The 18,934-nt window shown below is 39.0% G+C and overlaps 1 protein-coding gene across 1 annotated transcript in view; it reads left to right on the top strand.

Annotated features, from left to right (window-relative positions):
• Positions 1 to 18,934, top strand: part of CSE1L (chromosome segregation 1 like) — a 475,025-nt gene that overhangs the window by 201,147 nt on the left and 254,944 nt on the right. Inside the window, exons 12-15 of the mRNA XM_053689969.1 lie at positions 10,864 to 10,929; positions 12,051 to 12,253; positions 12,964 to 13,048; positions 15,046 to 15,107. Of these exons, the coding sequence (XP_053545944.1) occupies positions 10,864 to 10,929; positions 12,051 to 12,253; positions 12,964 to 13,048; positions 15,046 to 15,107 (416 nt within the window). The remainder of the gene's footprint in view (positions 1 to 10,863; positions 10,930 to 12,050; positions 12,254 to 12,963; positions 13,049 to 15,045; positions 15,108 to 18,934) is intronic.

Raw genomic sequence — 18,934 nt, 5'->3', positions numbered from 1 at the left:
CAAATCTCCGCTCTTTCTGTTCTTTTTCACAGAAAGATTGCTATTCTTCCTGATATTCATTGTTTTGTACAAGCTTTGGTTCGTATAAAACCTGTCATTAAGTCAATTTCTCCTCCTTGGAGTTTGAATTTGGTTCTGGGAGCTCTTCAAGCTCCTCCGTTTGAACCTATGCATTCATTGGACATTAAATTACTTTCTTGGAAAGTTTTGTTCCTTTTGGCCATCTCTTCTGCTAGAAGAGTTTCTGAATTATCTGCTCTTTCGTGTGAGTCTCCTTTTCTGATTTTTCATCAGGATAAGGCGGTGTTGCGAACTTCTTTTGAGTTTTTACCTAAAGTTGTGAATTCCAACAACATTAGTAGAGAAATTGTGGTTCCTTCATTATGTCTTAATCCTAAGAATTCTAAGGAGAAATCATTGCATTCTTTGGATGTTGTTAGAGCTTTGAAATATTATGTTGAAGCTACGAAATCTTTCCGTAAGACTTCTAGTCTATTTGTTATCTTTTCCGGTTCTAGGAAAGGCCAGAAAGCTTCTGCCATTTCTTTGGCATCTTGGTTGAAATCTTTAATTCATCTTGCCTATGTTGAGTCGGGTAAAATTCCGCCTCAAAGAATTACAGCTCATTCTACTAGGTCAGTATCTACTTCCTGGGCGTTTAGGAATGAAGCTTCGGTTGACCAGATCTGCAAAGCAGCAACTTGGTCCTCTTTGCATACTTTTACTAAATTCTACCATTTTGATGTATTTTCTTCTTCTGAAGCAGTTTTTGGTAGAAAAGTTCTTCAGGCAGCGGTTTCAGTTTGAATCTTCTGCTTATGTTTTTTGTTAAACTTTATTTTGGGTGTGGATTATTTTCAGCAGGAATTGGCTGTCTTTATTTTATCCCTCCCTCTCTAGTGACTCTTGTGTGGAAAGATCCACATCTTGGGTAGTCATTATCCCATACGTCACTAGCTCATGGACTCTTGTTAATTACATGAAAGAAAACATAATTTATGTAAGAACTTACCTGATAAATTCATTTCTTTCATATTAACAAGAGTCCATGAGGCCCACCCTTTTTTGTGGTGGTTATGATTTTTTTGTATAAAGCACAATTATTCCAATTCCTTATTTTATATGCTTCGCACTTTTTTTCTTATCACCCCACTTCTTGGCTATTCGTTAAACTGATTTGTGGGTGTGGTGAGGGGTGTATTTATAGGCATTTTAAGGTTTGGGAAACTTTGCCCCTCCTGGTAGGAATGTATATCCCATACGTCACTAGCTCATGGACTCTTGTTAATATGAAAGAAATGAATTTATCAGGTAAGTTCTTACATAAATTATGTTTTTTACCACAGGATAAAAAATCTAAAGGTAAAAACAGGGCTAATCGTTTTCGTTCCTTTCGTTTCAACAAAGAACAAAAGTCTGATCCTTCATCCTCAGGAGCAGTTTCTGTTTGGAAACCATCTCCAATTTGGAATAAATCCAAGCCAGCCAGAAAGGCAAAGCCTGCTTCTAAGTCCACATGAAGGTGCGGCCCTCATTCCAGCTCAGCTGGTAGGGGGCAGGTTACGTTTTTTCAAAGAAATTTGGATCAATTCTGTTCACAATCTTTGGATTCAGAACATTGTTTCAGAAGGGTACAGAATTGGTTTCAAGATGAGACCTCCTGCAAAGAGATTTTTTCTTTCCCGTGTCCCAGTAAATCCAGTAAAAGCTCAAGCATTTCTGAATTGTGTTTCAGATCTAGAGTTGACTGGAGTAATTATGCCAGTTCCAGTTCAGGAACAGGGGATGGGGTTTTATTCAAATCTCTTCATTGTACCAAAGAAGGAGAATTCCTTCAGACCAGTTCTGGATCTAAAAATATTGAATCGTTATGTAAGGATACCAACGTTCAAGATGGTAACTGTAAGGACTATCTTGCCTTTTGTTCAGCAAGGGAATTATATGTCCACAATAGATTTACAGGATGCATATCTGCATATTCCGATTCATCCAGATCATTATCAGTTCCTGAGATTCTCTTTTCTGGACAAGCATTACCAGTTTGTGGCTCTGCCGTTTGGCCTAGCTACAGCTCCAAGAATTTTTACAAAGGTTCTCGGTGCCCTTCTGTCTGTAATCAGAGAACAGGGTATTGTGGTATTTCCTTATTTGGACGATATCTTGGTACTTGCTCAGTCTTTACATTTAGCAGAATTTCATACGAATCGACTTGTGTTGTTTCTTCAAGATCATGGTTGGAGGATCAATTTACCAAAAAGTTCATTGATTCCTCAGACAAGGGTAACCTTTCTGGGTTTCCAGATAGATTCAGTGTCCATGACTCTGTCTTTAACAGACAAGAGACGTCTAAAACTGATTGCAGCTTTTCGAAACCTTCAGTCACAATCATTCCCTTCGGTAGCCTTATGCATGGAAATTCTAGGTCTTATGACTGCTGCATCGGACGCGATCCCCTTTGCTCGTTTTCACAAGCGACCTCTTCAGCTTTGTATGCTGAATCAATGGTGCAAGGATTACACAAAGATATCTCAATTAATATCTTTAAAACCGATTGTTCGACACTCTCTAACGTGGTGGACAGATCACCATCGTTTAATTCAGGGGGCTTCTTTTGTGCTTCCGACCTGGACTGTAATTTCAACAGATGCAAGTCTCACAGGTTGGGGAGCTGTGTGGGGATCTCTGACGGCACAAGGAGTTTGGGAATCTCAGGAGGTGAGATTACCGATCAATATTTTGGAACTCCGTGCAATTTTCAGAGCTCTTCAGTTTTGGCCTCTTCTGAAGAGAGAATCGTTCATTTGTTTTCAGACAGACAATGTCACAACTGTGGCATACATCAATCATCAAGGAGGAACTCACAGTCCTCTGGCTATGAAAGAAGTATCTCGAATTTTGGTTTGGGCGGAATCCAGCTCCTGTCTAATCTCTGCGGTTCATATCCCAGGTGTAGACAATTGGGAAGCGGATTATCTCAGTCGCCAAACGTTGCATCCGGGCGAATGGTCTCTTCACCCAGAGGTATTTCTTCAGATTGTTCAAATGTGGGAACTTCCAGAAATAGATTTGATGGCGTCCCATCTAAACAAGAAACTTCCCAGGTATCTGTCCAGATCCCGGGATCCTCAGGCGGAAGCAGTGGATGCATTATCACTTCCTTGGAAGTATCATCCTGCCTATATCTTTCCGCCTCTAGTTCTTCTTCCAAGAGTAATCTCCAAGATTCTGAAGGAATGCTCGTTTGTTCTGCTGGTAGCTCCGGCATGGCCTCACAGGTTTTGGTATGCGGATCTTGTCCGGATGGCCTTTTGCCAACCGTGGACTCTTCCGTTAAGACCAGACCTTCTGTCACAAGGTCCTTTTTTTCCATCAGGATCTGAAATCCTTAAATTTAAAGGTATGGAGATTGAACGCTTGATTCTTCGTCAAAGAGGTTTCTCTGACTCTGTGATTAATACTATGTTACAGGCTCGTAAATCTGTATCTAGAGAGATATATTATAGAGTCTGGAAGACTTATATTTCTTGGTGTATTTCTCATCATTTTTCTTGGCATTCTTTTAGAATACCGAGAATTTTACAGTTTCTTCAGGATGGTTTAGATAAAGGTTTGTCCGCAAGTTCCTTGAAAGGACAAATCTCTGCTCTTTCTGTTCTTTTTCACAGAAAGATTGCTATTCTTCCTGATATTCATTGTTTTGTACAAGCCTTGGTTCGTATAAAACCTGTCATTAAGTCAATTTCTCCTCCTTGGAGTTTGAATTTGGTTCTGGGGGCTCTTCAAGCTCCTCCGTTTGAACCTATGCATTCATTGGACATTAAATTACTTTCTTGGAAAGTTTTGTTCCTTTTGGCCATCTCTTCTGCCAGAAGAGTTTCTGAATTATCTGCTCTTTCTTGTGAGTCTCCTTTTCTGATTTTTCATCAGGATAATGCGGTGTTGCGAACTTCTTTTGAATTTTTACCTAAAGTTGTGAATTCCAACAACATTAGTAGAGAAATTGTGGTTCCTTCATTATGTCCTAATCCTAAGAATTCTAAGGAGAAATCGTTGCATTCTTTGGATGTTGTTAGAGCTTTGAAATATTATGTTGAAGCTACTAAATCTTTCCGAAAGACTTCTAGTCTATTTGTTATCTTTTCCGGTTCTAGAAAAGGCCAGAAAGCTTCTGCCATTTCTTTGGCATCTTGGTTGAAATCTTTAATTCATCTTGCCTATGTTGAGTCGGGTAAAACTCCGCCTCAGAGAATTACAGCTCATTCTACTAGGTCAGTTTCTACTTCCTGGGCGTTTAGGAATGAAGCTTCGGTTGATCAGATTTGCAAAGCAGCAACTTGGTCCTCTTTGCATACTTTTACTAAATTCTACCATTTTGATGTATTTTCTTCTTCTGAAGCAGTTTTTGGTAGAAAAGTACTTCAGGCAGCGGTTTCAGTTTGAATCTTCTGCTTATGTTTTTCGTTAAACTTTATTTTGGGTGTGGATTATTTTCAGCAGGAATTGGCTGTCTTTATTTTATCCCTCCCTCTCTAGTGACTCTTGTGTGGAAAGATCCACATCTTGGGTAATCATTATCCCATACGTCACTAGCTCATGGACTCTTGCTAATTACATGAAAGAAAACATAATTTATGTAAGAACTTACCTGATGAATTCATTTCTTTCATATTAGCAAGAGTCCATGAGGCCCGCCCTTTTTTTGTGGTGGTTATGATTTTGTATAAAGCACAATTATTCCAATTCCTTATTTTATATGCTTTCGCACTTTTTTATTACCCCACTTCTTGGCTATTCGTTAAACTGAATTGTGGGTGTGGTGAGGGGTGTATTTATAGGCATTTTGAGGTTTGGGAAACTTTGCCCCTCCTGGTAGGAATGTATATCCCATACGTCACTAGCTCATGGACTCTTGCTAATATGAAAGAAATGAATTTATCAGTTAAGTTCTTACATAAATTATGTTTTTCCTTCAAGGGGGTTTTTTATCTCCAGAGGTGCGGGACAGCTATGGGCGCGAAGTTTGCGCCCTCTTTCGCCAATCTCTATATGGGATGGTGGCAGCTGTCCCGTATATATGAGGGTTGAGAACCCCTTTAGGAAAAATATTCAATTCTACCGGCGTTATATTGATGATCTGCTCCTGGTGTGGAGAGGCACAGGGGAAGAAGCCAAGTCTTTTGTGAATTGGCTTAACCATAACAACTTTGGGCTTGAGTTCACGTTTGAACTAAATAAGCATCAGATAAATTTTCTGGACCTCACTTTGAGAGGTATCCCCGAGGTTGGAGTAGCTACTGAGGTCTTCAGAAAACCAATAACAGGTAACACTCTACTCCACGCCAGGAGCAGCCATCCAAAACAGGTTTTTAGGTCAGTTGCAAAGGGTCAGTTTACCCGACTGAAACGCAACTGTAGTGATTCCAAGCAGTATGAATCACATGCCGAAAAGCTAACTGATCGCCTGAAGGCAAGAGGGTACAAAACATCCGAGATCAATAAAATTAAGAAGGAGGTATCCTCCTCTAGTAGGAAACAATTATTGGAGAAATCGGAAACAAATGTGTTCAACAGTGACCATATTTATTTCGTAACAGATTATAGTACCCAATATAATAAAATATGTCAAATAATAAGAAAACACTACAGATTACTAGCAGCAGATGACTCACTAGCCAGTGCGGTAGAACAAGGCTGTAAATGTTCCTTCAGAAAGGGAGTCACGGTGGGCAACCTACTGGCCCCTACACAATTAAAAAGTAAACAGAGAGAACAAACAAGCTCTTGGCTTAGATGCAAGGGTGTCTTTAGGTGTCACAATTCTACATGCAAAGCATGTGAACACCTATTGACAGGCAATGGATTTAGATGCAGTGTAACTGGTACCGAGTACAAACATGATAAATGCATGAATTGCAGAAATATCTTTGTAATTTACTTAGCGGGCTGTGTGGCATGCAATCTACAATATGTGGGCATGACCACACGGGAGGCACGAGCTCGTATCAGGGAGCATTTACTTGATATCAAGGCAGGCCTTCTGACTACCCCCCTCATCCAACATTTCAAATTGTTCCATAACAAAGATAATACTTATTTTAAATGGACTATTATTGAGACTATAGATGCGGGGCGAAGAGGGGGAGATAGGGAGTCTGTGCTTGCTAAAAAGGAGATATTTTGGATCTTTAAATTAAAAACAAGGTCTCCTACAGGCTTAAATTCGGCCTATGACCTCATTAATCATTGGATTTAGTATAGCACGCATTAATATTGGAAACAATTATTTAAGCAATTTTCCAATCATCATCCACAAAATCTGTGATTCAGTCTGTATTTACAATTTAAGATTTGAGGGTTATCAAGTGTATTCAAATGAACCATGATTATGGATAGTCAATTTAGTCACATGGTAGCACAATTTAATATGGTCACTTTAAAAAGGGAAAGAAGGAAAAACTAGTAAGTAACCCTAGTATTATATTATAATAACAGAATAGTAGAATAGATTGGCTTTGGGGGTATTCACAGTGGCACTTAACATTAAGAGATAAAAATAAAAATAAGATCGTTAGCCAACTAGTTGTAGTGAGCTTCTTAAGCACCTTTGAGGCTTTAATATTCAAAACCAAGTAAGAATTTAGAAATTTCAACTAGATTACTGACAAGTAAAAATCTAGGAATCTCGAATTGATCATTAAGAAAGTGCTCAGAATAGTGCCCCCCTTAAACAAGTACTATACACAGTAACATTAGTAACATCACTTAGTTCACTGAACACCTAAGTTTTAGATTTATATTTGAAGTCAGTCACAGAATGACAGTTTTCTATAATCATTACACTAGCCAATTGGGTTGTGTATTTGATGTTTGGCACACCGGGAAGGAAGGAGTTAAACCGGTTACAGCCTTTCAACCAATATGTTTTTACCCCCTTTTTAAAGCCCAGAGTAAGAAGGGAGTGTATGAGCTATGATTACGGCATGTAGCCGAAACGCGTAAGCTTGTATCACTGGAGGGCTGTTTCTACCACCCTGTGACTTGTTTTATCTGAATAAATGCTTTTTTGAATTGACCTCACCTGCGACTCCTGAAATCCTTTTCCATATTTCTCAACTAGCGAAGGCCAGGTTTATAAGATTTCAGTCGGACAACATGACGACTGTAGCGTACATCAATCATCAGGGGGGAAAAAAAGAGTTCCTTGGCGATGAGAGAGGTATCCAAGAGAATCAAATGGGCGGAGGATCACTCCTGCCATCTATCTGCAATTCACATCCCAGGAGTAGACAACTGGGAGGCGGATTATCTGAGTTGTCAGACTTTCCATCCGGGGGAGTGGGAACTTCACCCGGAGGTCTTTGCCCAGTTAACCCAACTATGGGGTTCTCCAGATATGGATCTGATGGCGTCTCGTCAGAACTCCAAGGTTCCTCGCTACGGGTCCAGATCCAGGGATCCCAAGGCGACACTAGTGGATGCATTGGTGGCGCCCTGGTCGTTCAATCTGGCTTATGTGTTTCCACCGTTCCCTCTCCTTCCCAGGCTTGTAGCCAGGATCATACAGGAGAAGGCCTCAGTGATTCTAATAGCTCCTGCATGGCCACGCAGGACTTGGTATGCAGACCTGGTGAATGTCAGCGGTTCCACCATGGAAGCTACCTTTGAGGCAGGATCTTCTAGTACAAGGTCCATTCAAACATCCAAATCTAGTCTCTCTACAACTGACTGCTTGGAAATTGAACGCTTGATTCTATCTAAGCGTTTGTTTTCAGACTCGGTTATAGATACCTTGGTTCAAGCCAGAAAACCGGTGACTAGGAAAATTTACCATAAGATATGGCTAAAATATATCCGTTGGTGCGAATCCAAGGGATTCTCTTGGAATAAAATTAAAATTCCTAGGATACTTTCCTTTCTCCAAGAGGGTTTGGATAAAGGTTTGTCAGCTAGTTCCTTAAAAGGACAGATATCTGCTCTGTCTGTTTTGTTGCACAAACGACTGGCAGCCGTGCCAGATGTACAGGCGTTAGTCAGAATCAAGCCTGTCTACAGACCTATGACTCCTCCATGGAGTCTAAACTTAGTTCTTTCAGTTCTTCAAGGGGTTCCGTTTGAACCCTTACATTCCATAGATATTAAGTTACTATCTTGGAAAGTTCTGTTTTTGGTTGCTATTTCTTCTTCCAAAGGTGGTTTGCAACAGGAATATTAACCAGGAAATAGTTGTTCCCTCTGTGTCCGAATCCAGTTTCAAAGAAGGAACGTTTGTTACACAACCTAGATGTGGTCCGTGCTTTAAAATTCTATTTAGAGGCAACAAAGGATTTCAGACAGACATCATCCTTGTTTGTTGTTTATTCTGGTAAGAGGAGAGGGCAGAAAGCTACTGCGACCTCTTTCTTTTTGGCTGAAAAGCATCATCCGATTGGCTTATGAGACTGCCGGACGGCAGCCTCCTGAACGAATTACAGCTCACTCTACTAGGGCTGTGGCTTCCACATGGGCCTTCAAGAACGAGGCTTCTGTTGATCAGATCTGTAAGGCAGCGACTTGATCTTCCCTGCACACTTTTACCAAATTTTACAAATTCGATACTTATGCTTCTTCGGAGGCTGTTTTTGGGAGAAAGGTTTTGCAAGCCGTGGTGCCTTCCGTTTAGGTTACCTGACTTGTTCCCTCCCTTCATCCGTGTCCTAAAGCTTTGGTATTGGTTCCCACAAGTAAGGATGAAGCCGTGGACCGGACACACCAATGTAGGAGAAAACAGAATTTATGCTTACCTGATAAATTTCTTTCTCCTACGGTGTGTCCGGTCCATGGCCCGCCCTGGCTTTTTGTCAGGTTTAAAATTTTTATCTCTATACACTACAGTCACCACGGCACCCTATGGTTTCTCCTAACCGTCGGTCGAATGACTGGGGGGCGGAGCCAGAGGAGGGGCTATATGGACAGCTTTTGCTGTGTGCCTCTTTGCCATTTCCTGTTAGGGAAGAGAATATTACCACAAGTAAGGATGAAGCCGTGGACCGGACACACCGTAGGAGAAAGAAAAATATCAGGTAAGCATAAATTCTGTTTTCTACAAAAGCTGTGTGCTTACTGTGAAAGTATCTTTTACCTCATTTATGTGACTCGGTTTTTTTTCTCATACTGACCAATCTAATAATGGAAAAATTTATAATAGGAGTAAATTTAGAAAGTTGCATGCTCTATCCGAATCATGAAAAAATGCGGGTTTCATATCCCTTTAAGGACTTAAAGGCAATTCAAGTACTAAGCAGAATGCTGGCCCATACTACTGATCTTTCCCTGAGACAGTATGCAGGTTCAGCAGATTGCCCATCCAGTTCTGTAACTAACAGTAGTGGATCTGTTGAAAGAGTACATCTGCATGGCAAAACGTGTGGAGGCTAAGGAACTTCCCTGCGACACCCGTGGCAGGTTGTGACTACAACTACTCAGAAGGTATTTACATTGCACAGCCAGTACTCTATGTATTGCTCTTCCAGGTACTATCCATTGAAAAATAAATATCAATAATTCTAATAATCCTTAAAGGGATAGTAAACCCTAGTTTTTTTTCCTGATTCAAATAGAGCATGCATTTTTAAGCAACATTAAAATTTACTCAGTTTATCCATTTTTTCTTTGTTCTCTTGGTATCTTTATTTGAAAAGCAGGAATGTAAGCTTGAGCCGGCTCATGCACTTGCTTATTGGTTTGCTAAATGTAGCTGCCAATCACAAGCGCTAGCCAGGGTGCTGAAATAAAAAATGGGCCGGCTCCTTAGCTCATGTTCCTACTTTTTCAAATAAAGATACCAAGAGAACGAAGAAAAAATAGGAGTAAATAAGAAAGTTGCTTAAAATGGCTTGCTCTATCTGAATCATGAAAGATAACAATTGGGTTTACTATACCTTTAACACGCCTATCCTTTTCTTCTCCTTGACCAGGCAAAGATCTACTGGGAGAGAGAGGGAGGAGGAGGGATACATAAGCATTGCTGTGGGGGTCTTTGCCTCCTCCTGGTGGTCAGGAAGGGAATTCCCACGAGTATGGGTTTTGTGGACTTACCACCTAGAAAGTGAAAAAAGATACATCCTCTGCCCAGGAACTTACCTTAAAGGGACATAATGCTTATATGCAAAATCACTGTAAAAAGCTGACAGGAAAATATCATCTTAACATCTCTATGTAAAAAGGGAAGATATTTTTCCTCAATTTCCTCAGCTCAACAGAGTGTTCTATTAGTTATCTTTCAGTTACTGTCCAGCTGCGGGTAAAAATTATTTTTTAGAAGAAATGAAAAGCAGCCAATTGGCATCAGCTGTGCTGAGGTCATGAACTGTTTTATTGTGATCTCATAAGATTTCATAGTAAACTTCCTTAAACTGAATAGGGAAATAACATAAGGGTGCATGAGGCACGCTCCCTTGCAAGTACCTGGACAGGCATACTGATTTGCTGCTTAAAGTCCTTTACAACTGGGTGTGAATACTTAGGACATTTTGAGGTGAAATTTTTTTTTTTTTTTTTACATAGATATGTCAAGGTGATATTTTCTAGTCAACTTTTTACAGCTATGCTGCATCACTTTAAAGTGTTTCAACATTTAGGTATGTCCAAGTTCAAAAATCTGCCTCTCCCCGCTGCCAGCACTTCAACTTTTTGCGCGCACTTCATTATAAGTGCAACAAGTTTGGTGCGCTGAGCTGTCTTGCTCCACCTACGTAATCTGTGTGCTGGCCTGCTGTGTTATTTACAGGCCAGGCTAAGTCTCTTGGGGAACAGTGCAAGATGTTTGTTGGCAAACAGGCAATAATTCAAGACTTTTGACTGAGGTTTTTTTTTTTTTTTTTTTAGCTGCTGATGAAGAAGCCTTTGAAGACAATTCTGAGGAATATATAAGAAGAGACTTGGAAGGATCTGGTGATTTATTACTTATTACATTGTTTAGTGTAAAAGTTCTTTAAATTACAGTAATAAATTACTGGCCATAAAACATTCATCAATATTAAATCCCCAATCGTTATTCTCTGTATGGTTTTGTGGTGGTTAATTTTGTGTGGCAATTTGCATTACTTTGTTAGTGAAGAACAGTCAGTGTAAATCACAATTTTTATTTTGTAAAATAAGTGACAATTGGTTTTACTTGGTCATGTATGAAACTATTAATGCGTTGTATATAGTATGCATAAATACCAAATGGAAGCAATTTTTCTAAGAAATTAGCATATCATCCTCCTGGGTTAAGCTTTTATCTAAGAACCAAGAAAACAAAGCAAAATTGGTGATAAATGTAAAATGGAAAGTTGTTTAAAGGGACAGTCTACACCAGAATTGTTATTGTTTTAAAAGATAGATAATCCCTTTTTTACCCATTCCCCACTTTTGCATAACCAACATAGTTATATTTATATATTTTTTTACCTCTGTGATTATCTTGTATCTGAGCCTCTGCAAACTGCCCCTTTTTTCAGTTCTTTTGACAGACTTGTAGTTTAGCCAATCAGTGATAGCTCCCAGGTAACTTCACGTGCATTAGCACAGTGTTATCTATATGAAATTCATGAACTAACACCCTCTAGTGGTGAAAAACCTGTTAAAATGCATTCTTAAGAGACGGCCTTCAAGGTCTAAGAAATTAGCATATGAACCTCCTAGGTTAAGCTTTCAACTAAGAATACCAAGAGAACAAAGCAAAATTGGTGATAAAAGTAAATTGGAAAATTGTTTAATATTACATGCTCTATCTGAATCATGAAAGTTTATTTTGGACTAGACTGTCCCTTTAAAATTACATGCCCTATTTGAATCCTGAAAGTTTTATTTTGGACTTGACTTAACCTTTTAAGAAGAGATTTAATCAAATTTGAATACTTTGTAAATATTTGGAAAGCAATGTATAGTGTTTTTAAAGTTTGTTGATTACAGGAGTCGGCTCTCAGGCTGTGATGTTAGAATGGGTATAAGAACTAGTTTATTTTAACTTAATATTTTCCAATTTACTATTGGAAAGTTTTCCTGTAACTGGTTATTTTTATTAACAGATATTGACACCAGACGCCGAGCAGCTTGTGACCTTGTACGTGGTTTGTGCAAATTTTTTGAGGGACCTGTAACGAACATCTTCTCTGGTTATGTCAGTTCTATGCTTCAGGAATATTCGAAGAACCCCTCTGTAAATTGGAAGCACAAAGATGCAGCCATTTACCTTGTAACATCTTTAGCATCAAAGGCTCAAACTCAAAAGGTAGGCCAAAAGTTCTGAATCATATTGTGATCCATATACAATTAAACTTTAGGTTAAAGTGAAAGTAAATCCTAGCGTTTTACAAATGCTAGGATTGACTATTGAAACAAAGGGGACTTTTCATTCATTCATTCATTCATGAAGTATAAGATGCTTTATGTAGAAAGCTCCTTTATTTGTTTCAATCGATCGCCATTTTTAGCTGCTACAGCAGCCCACGGCTTAAATTTTTTTTTTCTCTAAGAGGTGAAGTTTTCACCTCTTAGTCAATAGCTGTGCGGTAAATCTGGTTCCCATGGGTGCCAAGCTGGATTTACCGCACGGCTATTGGCTAAGAGGTCAAAACATCACCTCTTAGCAAAAAAAAAAAAAAAAAAAAAAAAATTGAGCCGTGGGCTGCTGTAGCAGCTAAAAACGGCGATCGATTGAAACAAAGGAGCTTTCTACATGAAGTATCTTATTCTTCATGAATGAAAGTCCCCTTTATTTGTTTCAATAGTCAATCCTAGCGTTTGTTAAACGCTAGGATTTACTTTCACTTTAAGAGAAGAGATTTTTAAGAACAAATAACAATGTTTAAAAGGATCACATAATGTAGCTAAAGCTTCATAATCTACACATAATTAATTGTGGGTTTTAAGTAATTTATACATATTTATTTTTTTGTTATTATTGCATTATAAAAATTTGTTTTTCTTTGCTTTTAACAGCACGGGATTACTCAAGCTAATGAACTGGTTAATTTAACAGAATTTTTTGTAAATCACATTCTTCCAGATCTAAAGTCTGCAAATGGTGAGTGTATACTTGAAAATATGCATGGAAATAAATATACAAAATTCTAAAATCCAGGATTATTCAGAAATCCAGACTTTTTCATTAATATTTAAAAAAGAAAAAAGTCACAGTATTCTCTACCGGCATCTTTTGGATTGGATTTTTTGTTCAAAATGTAAATGGTCTCTATTTATTTAAAACAGCCACTATTACCTTTAGATTACAGTACTGTACTATCTTTCTGATGGTATGTTGTGGTGTTAGGTTGCTTGTATAGGCTGCATTATGGCATGCAAATACTGCTGAAATGACAAAAGATCTTGCGGTTTACACTTTGTCCCATCTGTCCCATTTTACAGATGCTAATATACACATATTCAGAAATCCAAACTATATTCCAGAATCCAAACTTTTTTTCAGTCGTACACAGTTTGGATTAAATATATATATATATATATCTTTGTATGTAAACTGTTAAAGGGACACTGTACCCAAAAATTTTCTTTTGTGATTCAGATTGAGCATGAAATTTTAAGCAACTTTCTAATTTACTCCTATTATCAAATTTTCTTTATTTAAAATGCAAGAATGTAAGTTTAGATGCCGGCCCATTTTTGGTGAACAACCTGGGTTGTCCTTGCTGATTAGTTGATAAATTCATCCACCAATAAAAAAGTGCTGTCCAGAGTACTGAAACCAAAAAAAAGCTTAGATGCCTTTTTCAAATAATGATAGCAAGAGAATGAAGAAAAATTGATAATAGTAGTAAATTAGAAAGTTGCTTAAAATTGCATGCTCTTTCTGAATTACAAAAGAAAAAATTTGGGTTCAGTGTCCCTTTAATGTGATGAGGTTAAGGTATTAAAAATGTTTAATATCGACTTTCTCCAAAACACGTTTTTCTTAAAGGTACACTTAAGTCAAAATAAACTTTCATGATTCAGAATGAGCATCGCGTTTTTCACATCTTCCAATTTACTTCCATTATCAAATTTTGAACATTCTTTTAATATTCGCACTTTCTGGGTAATAAGATCCTACTGAGCATGTGCACAAGCTCATAGGGTATACGTCTGTGATTGGCTGATGTCTTTCACATGATACAGGGGGCCAAAAAATGGGAGAAAAAATACATTTGTCAGAAAACAAATCTACTGCTCATTTGAAATTCAGAGTAGATGTTGTATTCTTTTATTTTACACTGGTTAATTTTATAATTCTACTGAGTGGTCCTTTAATACAGAAATCAAACTGGTTCATCTATGTCAATCTTTATACCATTCTGTGTATGGTAAAATATATCATGAAGAATTATTAGGCTAATTTTGCCAGTTTGCTTTCTTTTTCTAAACATGCAGCTTTCAAAATTTGATAGTAGAGGTATCCCACTTATTAACCATTTTTAATTATCTTATTGCCCCATCTAGATACAGAAGATATTTAAAGGAATATGAAACCCAAAATTTCTTTTGTGAATGCAATTTTAAAGAGTTTCCAATTTACTTCAATTACATTTTTGTTCCCATGGTATTTGTTGAAGAGATACCTTGGTAGATGTCTGCGACACTGCATGGCAGGAGATAGTGCTGCCATATATTCTGCCACATGCACACTCCTGAGCTTAAATCCCTGCTTTTCAACAAACGTTAAGAGAATGAAGACAATTTGTTAATAGTAGTAAATTAGAAAGTTGTTTAAAATTGTATGTTTTTTTTCTAAATCGTGAAAGAAACCTTTTTGATTTTTATGTCCCTTTTAAACAAATTTAAAAAAATATTGAGCTTTAACTTAAAGCAAAAAATAATTCCAGTGCAGCTGCTTTCAATATTAAAAAATGTATTCCAATGTAATGCAGTTTGTTAAACTTTCTATGAAAATAAGTTTTAGTAATGTATTCAACATAAAATGTATTCAGTAATCTATATGTTAGATTTTAAATACATTAGTTTGCTTGAATAGGGATTATCAAATTTATAAGATTTTCATGAAAACATCAATAATTTTCCCCTCTACAGTTAACGAATATCCGGTTCTTAAAGCAGATGGAATAAAATATGTCATGTTTTTCCGGAACCAAGTAAGTAGTGTCCATTAATCTTTTATTGTGCAGCATGATTATACTTTCTCCAACATAGGTGTGTCCGGTGCACGGCATCATCCTTACTTGTGGGATATTCTCTTCCCCAACAGGAAATGGCAAAGAGTCCCAGCAAAGCTGGACACATGATCCCTCCTAGGCTCCGCCTACCCTAGTCATTCTCTTTGCCGTTGCACAGGCAACATCTCCACGGAGATGGTTAAGAGTTTTTTGGTGTTTAAATGTAGTTTTTATTCTTCAATCAAGTGTTTGTTATTTTAAAATAGTGCTGGTATGTACTATTTACTCTGAAACACAAACAGAAATCTTCATCTCTTTTCTAAGAGGAAGATGATTTTAGCAGACGTTACTAAAATCGATTGCTGTTTCCACACAGGACTGTTGAGATGAAGTAACTTCAGTTGGGGGAAACAGTTGGCAGACTTTTCTGCTTAAGGTATGACTGGCCATATTTCTAACAAGACTATGTAATGCTGGAAGGCTGTCATTTCCCCTTATGGGGACCGGTAAGCCATTTTCTTAGTTAAGTAAAAGAATAAAGGGCTTCATAAGGGCTTAAAAAACTGGTAGACATTTTTCTGGGCTAAAACGATTACTTTACTAAGCATATTTTGCAGATTCTAACTCTTAATAGTTATTATAATCTTGGGGATTGTTTAGAAAAACGGCAGGCACTGTGTTGGACACCTTTTTCAGATGGGGGCCTTTTCTAGTTATAGACAGAGCCTCATTTTCGCGCCACTAATGCGCAGTTGTTTTTGGAGAGCAAGGCATGCAGACGCATGTGTGAGGAGCTAAGAATCACTGAAAAAAGCTTATAGAAGGCGTCATTTGGTATCGTATTCCCCTCTGGGCTTGGTTGGGTCTCAGCAAAGCAGATAGCTGGGACTGTATAGGGGTTAAATGTAAAAACGGCTCCGGTTCCGTTAATTTATGGGTTAAAGCTCTGAAATTTGGTGTGCAATACTTTTAAGGCTTTATGACACTGTGGTGAAATTTTGGTGAATTTTGAACAATTCCTTCATACTTTTTCGCATATTCAGTAATAAAGTGTGTTCTGTTTGAAATTTAACCCCTTAATGACTGAGGACGTGCAGGGTACGTCCTCAGAAAAAAGGCAGTTAGTGCCTGAGGACGTACCCTGCACGTCCTCGGTGTGGAAAGCAGCTGGAAGCGATCCTGCTCGCTTCCAGCTGCTTTACGGTTATTGCAGTGATGCCTCGATATGGAGGCATCCTGCAATAACCTTCTACGGCCATCCGATGCAGAGAGAGCCACTCTGTGGCCCTCTCTGCACCGGACATCGATGGCCGGTATCGTTGGTGGGTGGGAGCCGGTGTGGGAGGTGGGTGGCGGCCATCGATGGCCCTGGTAATGTGGCGGGGGGCGGGATCGTGGGCGGGGGAGTCCGGGGGCGGGCGCGCGCACGTGCACGAGGGGGCGGGCGCGTGCACGGGGAGGGAGCGGGTGGGAACCGCTACACTACAGAAAAATGTGTCCCAAAACAAAATAAAAGTGGGACTTAGAATGTAAAAAAAAAACCTTAGGAGTCATTTAGGTGGTGGGGGTTGGTCCGTGGGGTGCCCTGCAAAAAAAATAAAAAAAAATAAACATTTGTTTGTGTGCAAACTGGGTACTGGCAGACAGCTGCCAGTACCCAAGATGGCCCCCAATAAGGCAGAGGGGGGAGGCTTAGAGAGCTGTTTTGGGAGGATCAGGGAGGTTGGGGGCTAAGGGGGGATCCTAAACACAGCATATGTAAATATGCTTTTTCTTTCATGTAATTAGCAAGAGTCCATGAGCTAGTGACGTATGGGATATACATTCCTACCAGGAGGGGCAAAGTTTCCCAAACCTCAAAATGCCTATAAATACACCCCTCACCACACCCACAATTCAGTTTTACAAACTTTGCCTCCGATGGAGGTGGTGAAGTAAGTTTGTGCTAGATTCTACGTTGATATGCGCTCCGCAGCAAGTTGGAGCCCGGTTTTCCTCTCAGCGTGCAGTGAATGTCAGAGGGATGTGAGGAGAGTATTGCCTATTTGAATGCTGTGATCTCCTTCTAAGGGGTCTATTTCATAGGTTCTCTGTTATCGGTCGTAGAGATTCATCTCTTACCTCCCTTTTCAGATCGACGATATACTCTTATATATACCATTACCTCTGCTGATTCTCGTTTCAGTACTGGTTTGGCTATCTACTATATGTAGATGAGTGTCCTGGGGTAAGTAAGTCTTATTTTCTGTGACACTCCTAGCTATGGTTGGGCACTTTGTTTATAAAGTTCTAAATATATGTATTCAAACATTTATTTGCCTTGACTCAGAATGTTCAACTTTCCTTATTTTCAGACAGTCAGTTTCATATTTGGGATAATGCATTTTAACATTTTTCTTACCTTAAAATTTGACTTTTTCCCTGTGGGCTGTTAGGCTCGCGGGGGCTGAAAATGCTTAATTTCTCCAACATAGGTGTGTCCGGTCCACGGCGTCATCCTTACTTGTGGGATATTCTCCTCCCCAACAGGAAATGGCAAAGAGCCCAGCAAAGCTGGTCACATGATCCCTCCTAGGCTCCGCCTACCCCAGTCATTCTCTTTGCCGTTGTACAGGCAACATCTCCACGGAGATGGCTTAGAGTTTTTTAGTGTTTAACTGTAGTTTTTATTATTCAATCAAGAGTTTGTTATTTTGAAATAGTGCTGGTATGTACTATTTACTCAGAAACAGAAAAGAGATGAAGATTTCTGTTTGTATGAGGAAAATGATTTTAGCAACCGTAACTAAAATCCATGGCTGTTCCACACAGGACTGTTGAGAGCAATTAACTTCAGTTGGGGGAACAGTATGCAGTCTCTTGCTGCTTGAGGTATGACACATTCTAACAAGACGATGTAATGCTGGAAGCTGTCATTTTCCCTATGGGATCCGGTAAGCCATGTTTATTACGATCGTAAATAAGGGCTTCACAAGGGCTTATTAAGACTGTAGACTTTTCTGGGCTAAATCGATTCATTACTAACACATATTTAGCCTTGAGGAATCATTTTATCTGGGTATTTTGATATAAGAATATCGGCAGGCACTGTATTAGACACCTTATTCCTTAGGGGCTTTCCCAAAGCATAAGCAGAGCCTCATTTTCGCGCCGGTGTGGCGCACTTGTTTTTGAGAGGCATGGCATGCAGTCGCATGTGTGAGGAGCTCTGATACTTAGAAAAGACTTTCTGAAGGCGTCATTTGGTATCGTATTCCCCTTTGGGCTTGGTTGGGTCTCGGCAAAGCAGATACCAGGGACTGTAAAGGGGTTAAAGTTTAAAACGGCTCCGGTTCCGTTATTTTAAGGGTTAAAGCTTCCAAATTTGGTGTGCAATACTTTTAAGGCTTTAAGACACTGTGGTGAAATTCTTTCATGTTTTTTCGCAATTGCAGTAATAAAGTGTGTTCAGTTTAAAATTGAAAGTGACAGTAACGGTTTTATTTCAAAACGTTTTTTGTACTTTGTTATCAAGTTTATGCCTGTTTAACATGTCTGAACTACCAGATAGACTGTGTTCTGAATGTGGGGAAGCCAGAATTCCTATTCATTTAAATAAATGTGATTTATGTGATAATGACAATGATGCCCAAGATGATTCCTCAAGTGAGGGGAGTAAGCATGGTACTGCATCATTCCCTCCTTCGTCTACACGAGTCTTGCCCACTCAGGGGGCCCCTAGTACATCTAGCGCGCCAATACTCCTTACTATGCAACAATTAACGGCTGTAATGGATAATTCTGTCAAAAACATTTTAGCCCAAATG

This window comes from Bombina bombina, chromosome 1 (genome assembly GCF_027579735.1).
Source record: "Bombina bombina isolate aBomBom1 chromosome 1, aBomBom1.pri, whole genome shotgun sequence".
NCBI classification, from domain to species: Eukaryota; Metazoa; Chordata; class Amphibia; order Anura; family Bombinatoridae; genus Bombina; species Bombina bombina.
Note: the sequence above shows the minus strand (reverse complement) of the source record. Positions and strands in the feature narration are given on the sequence as shown.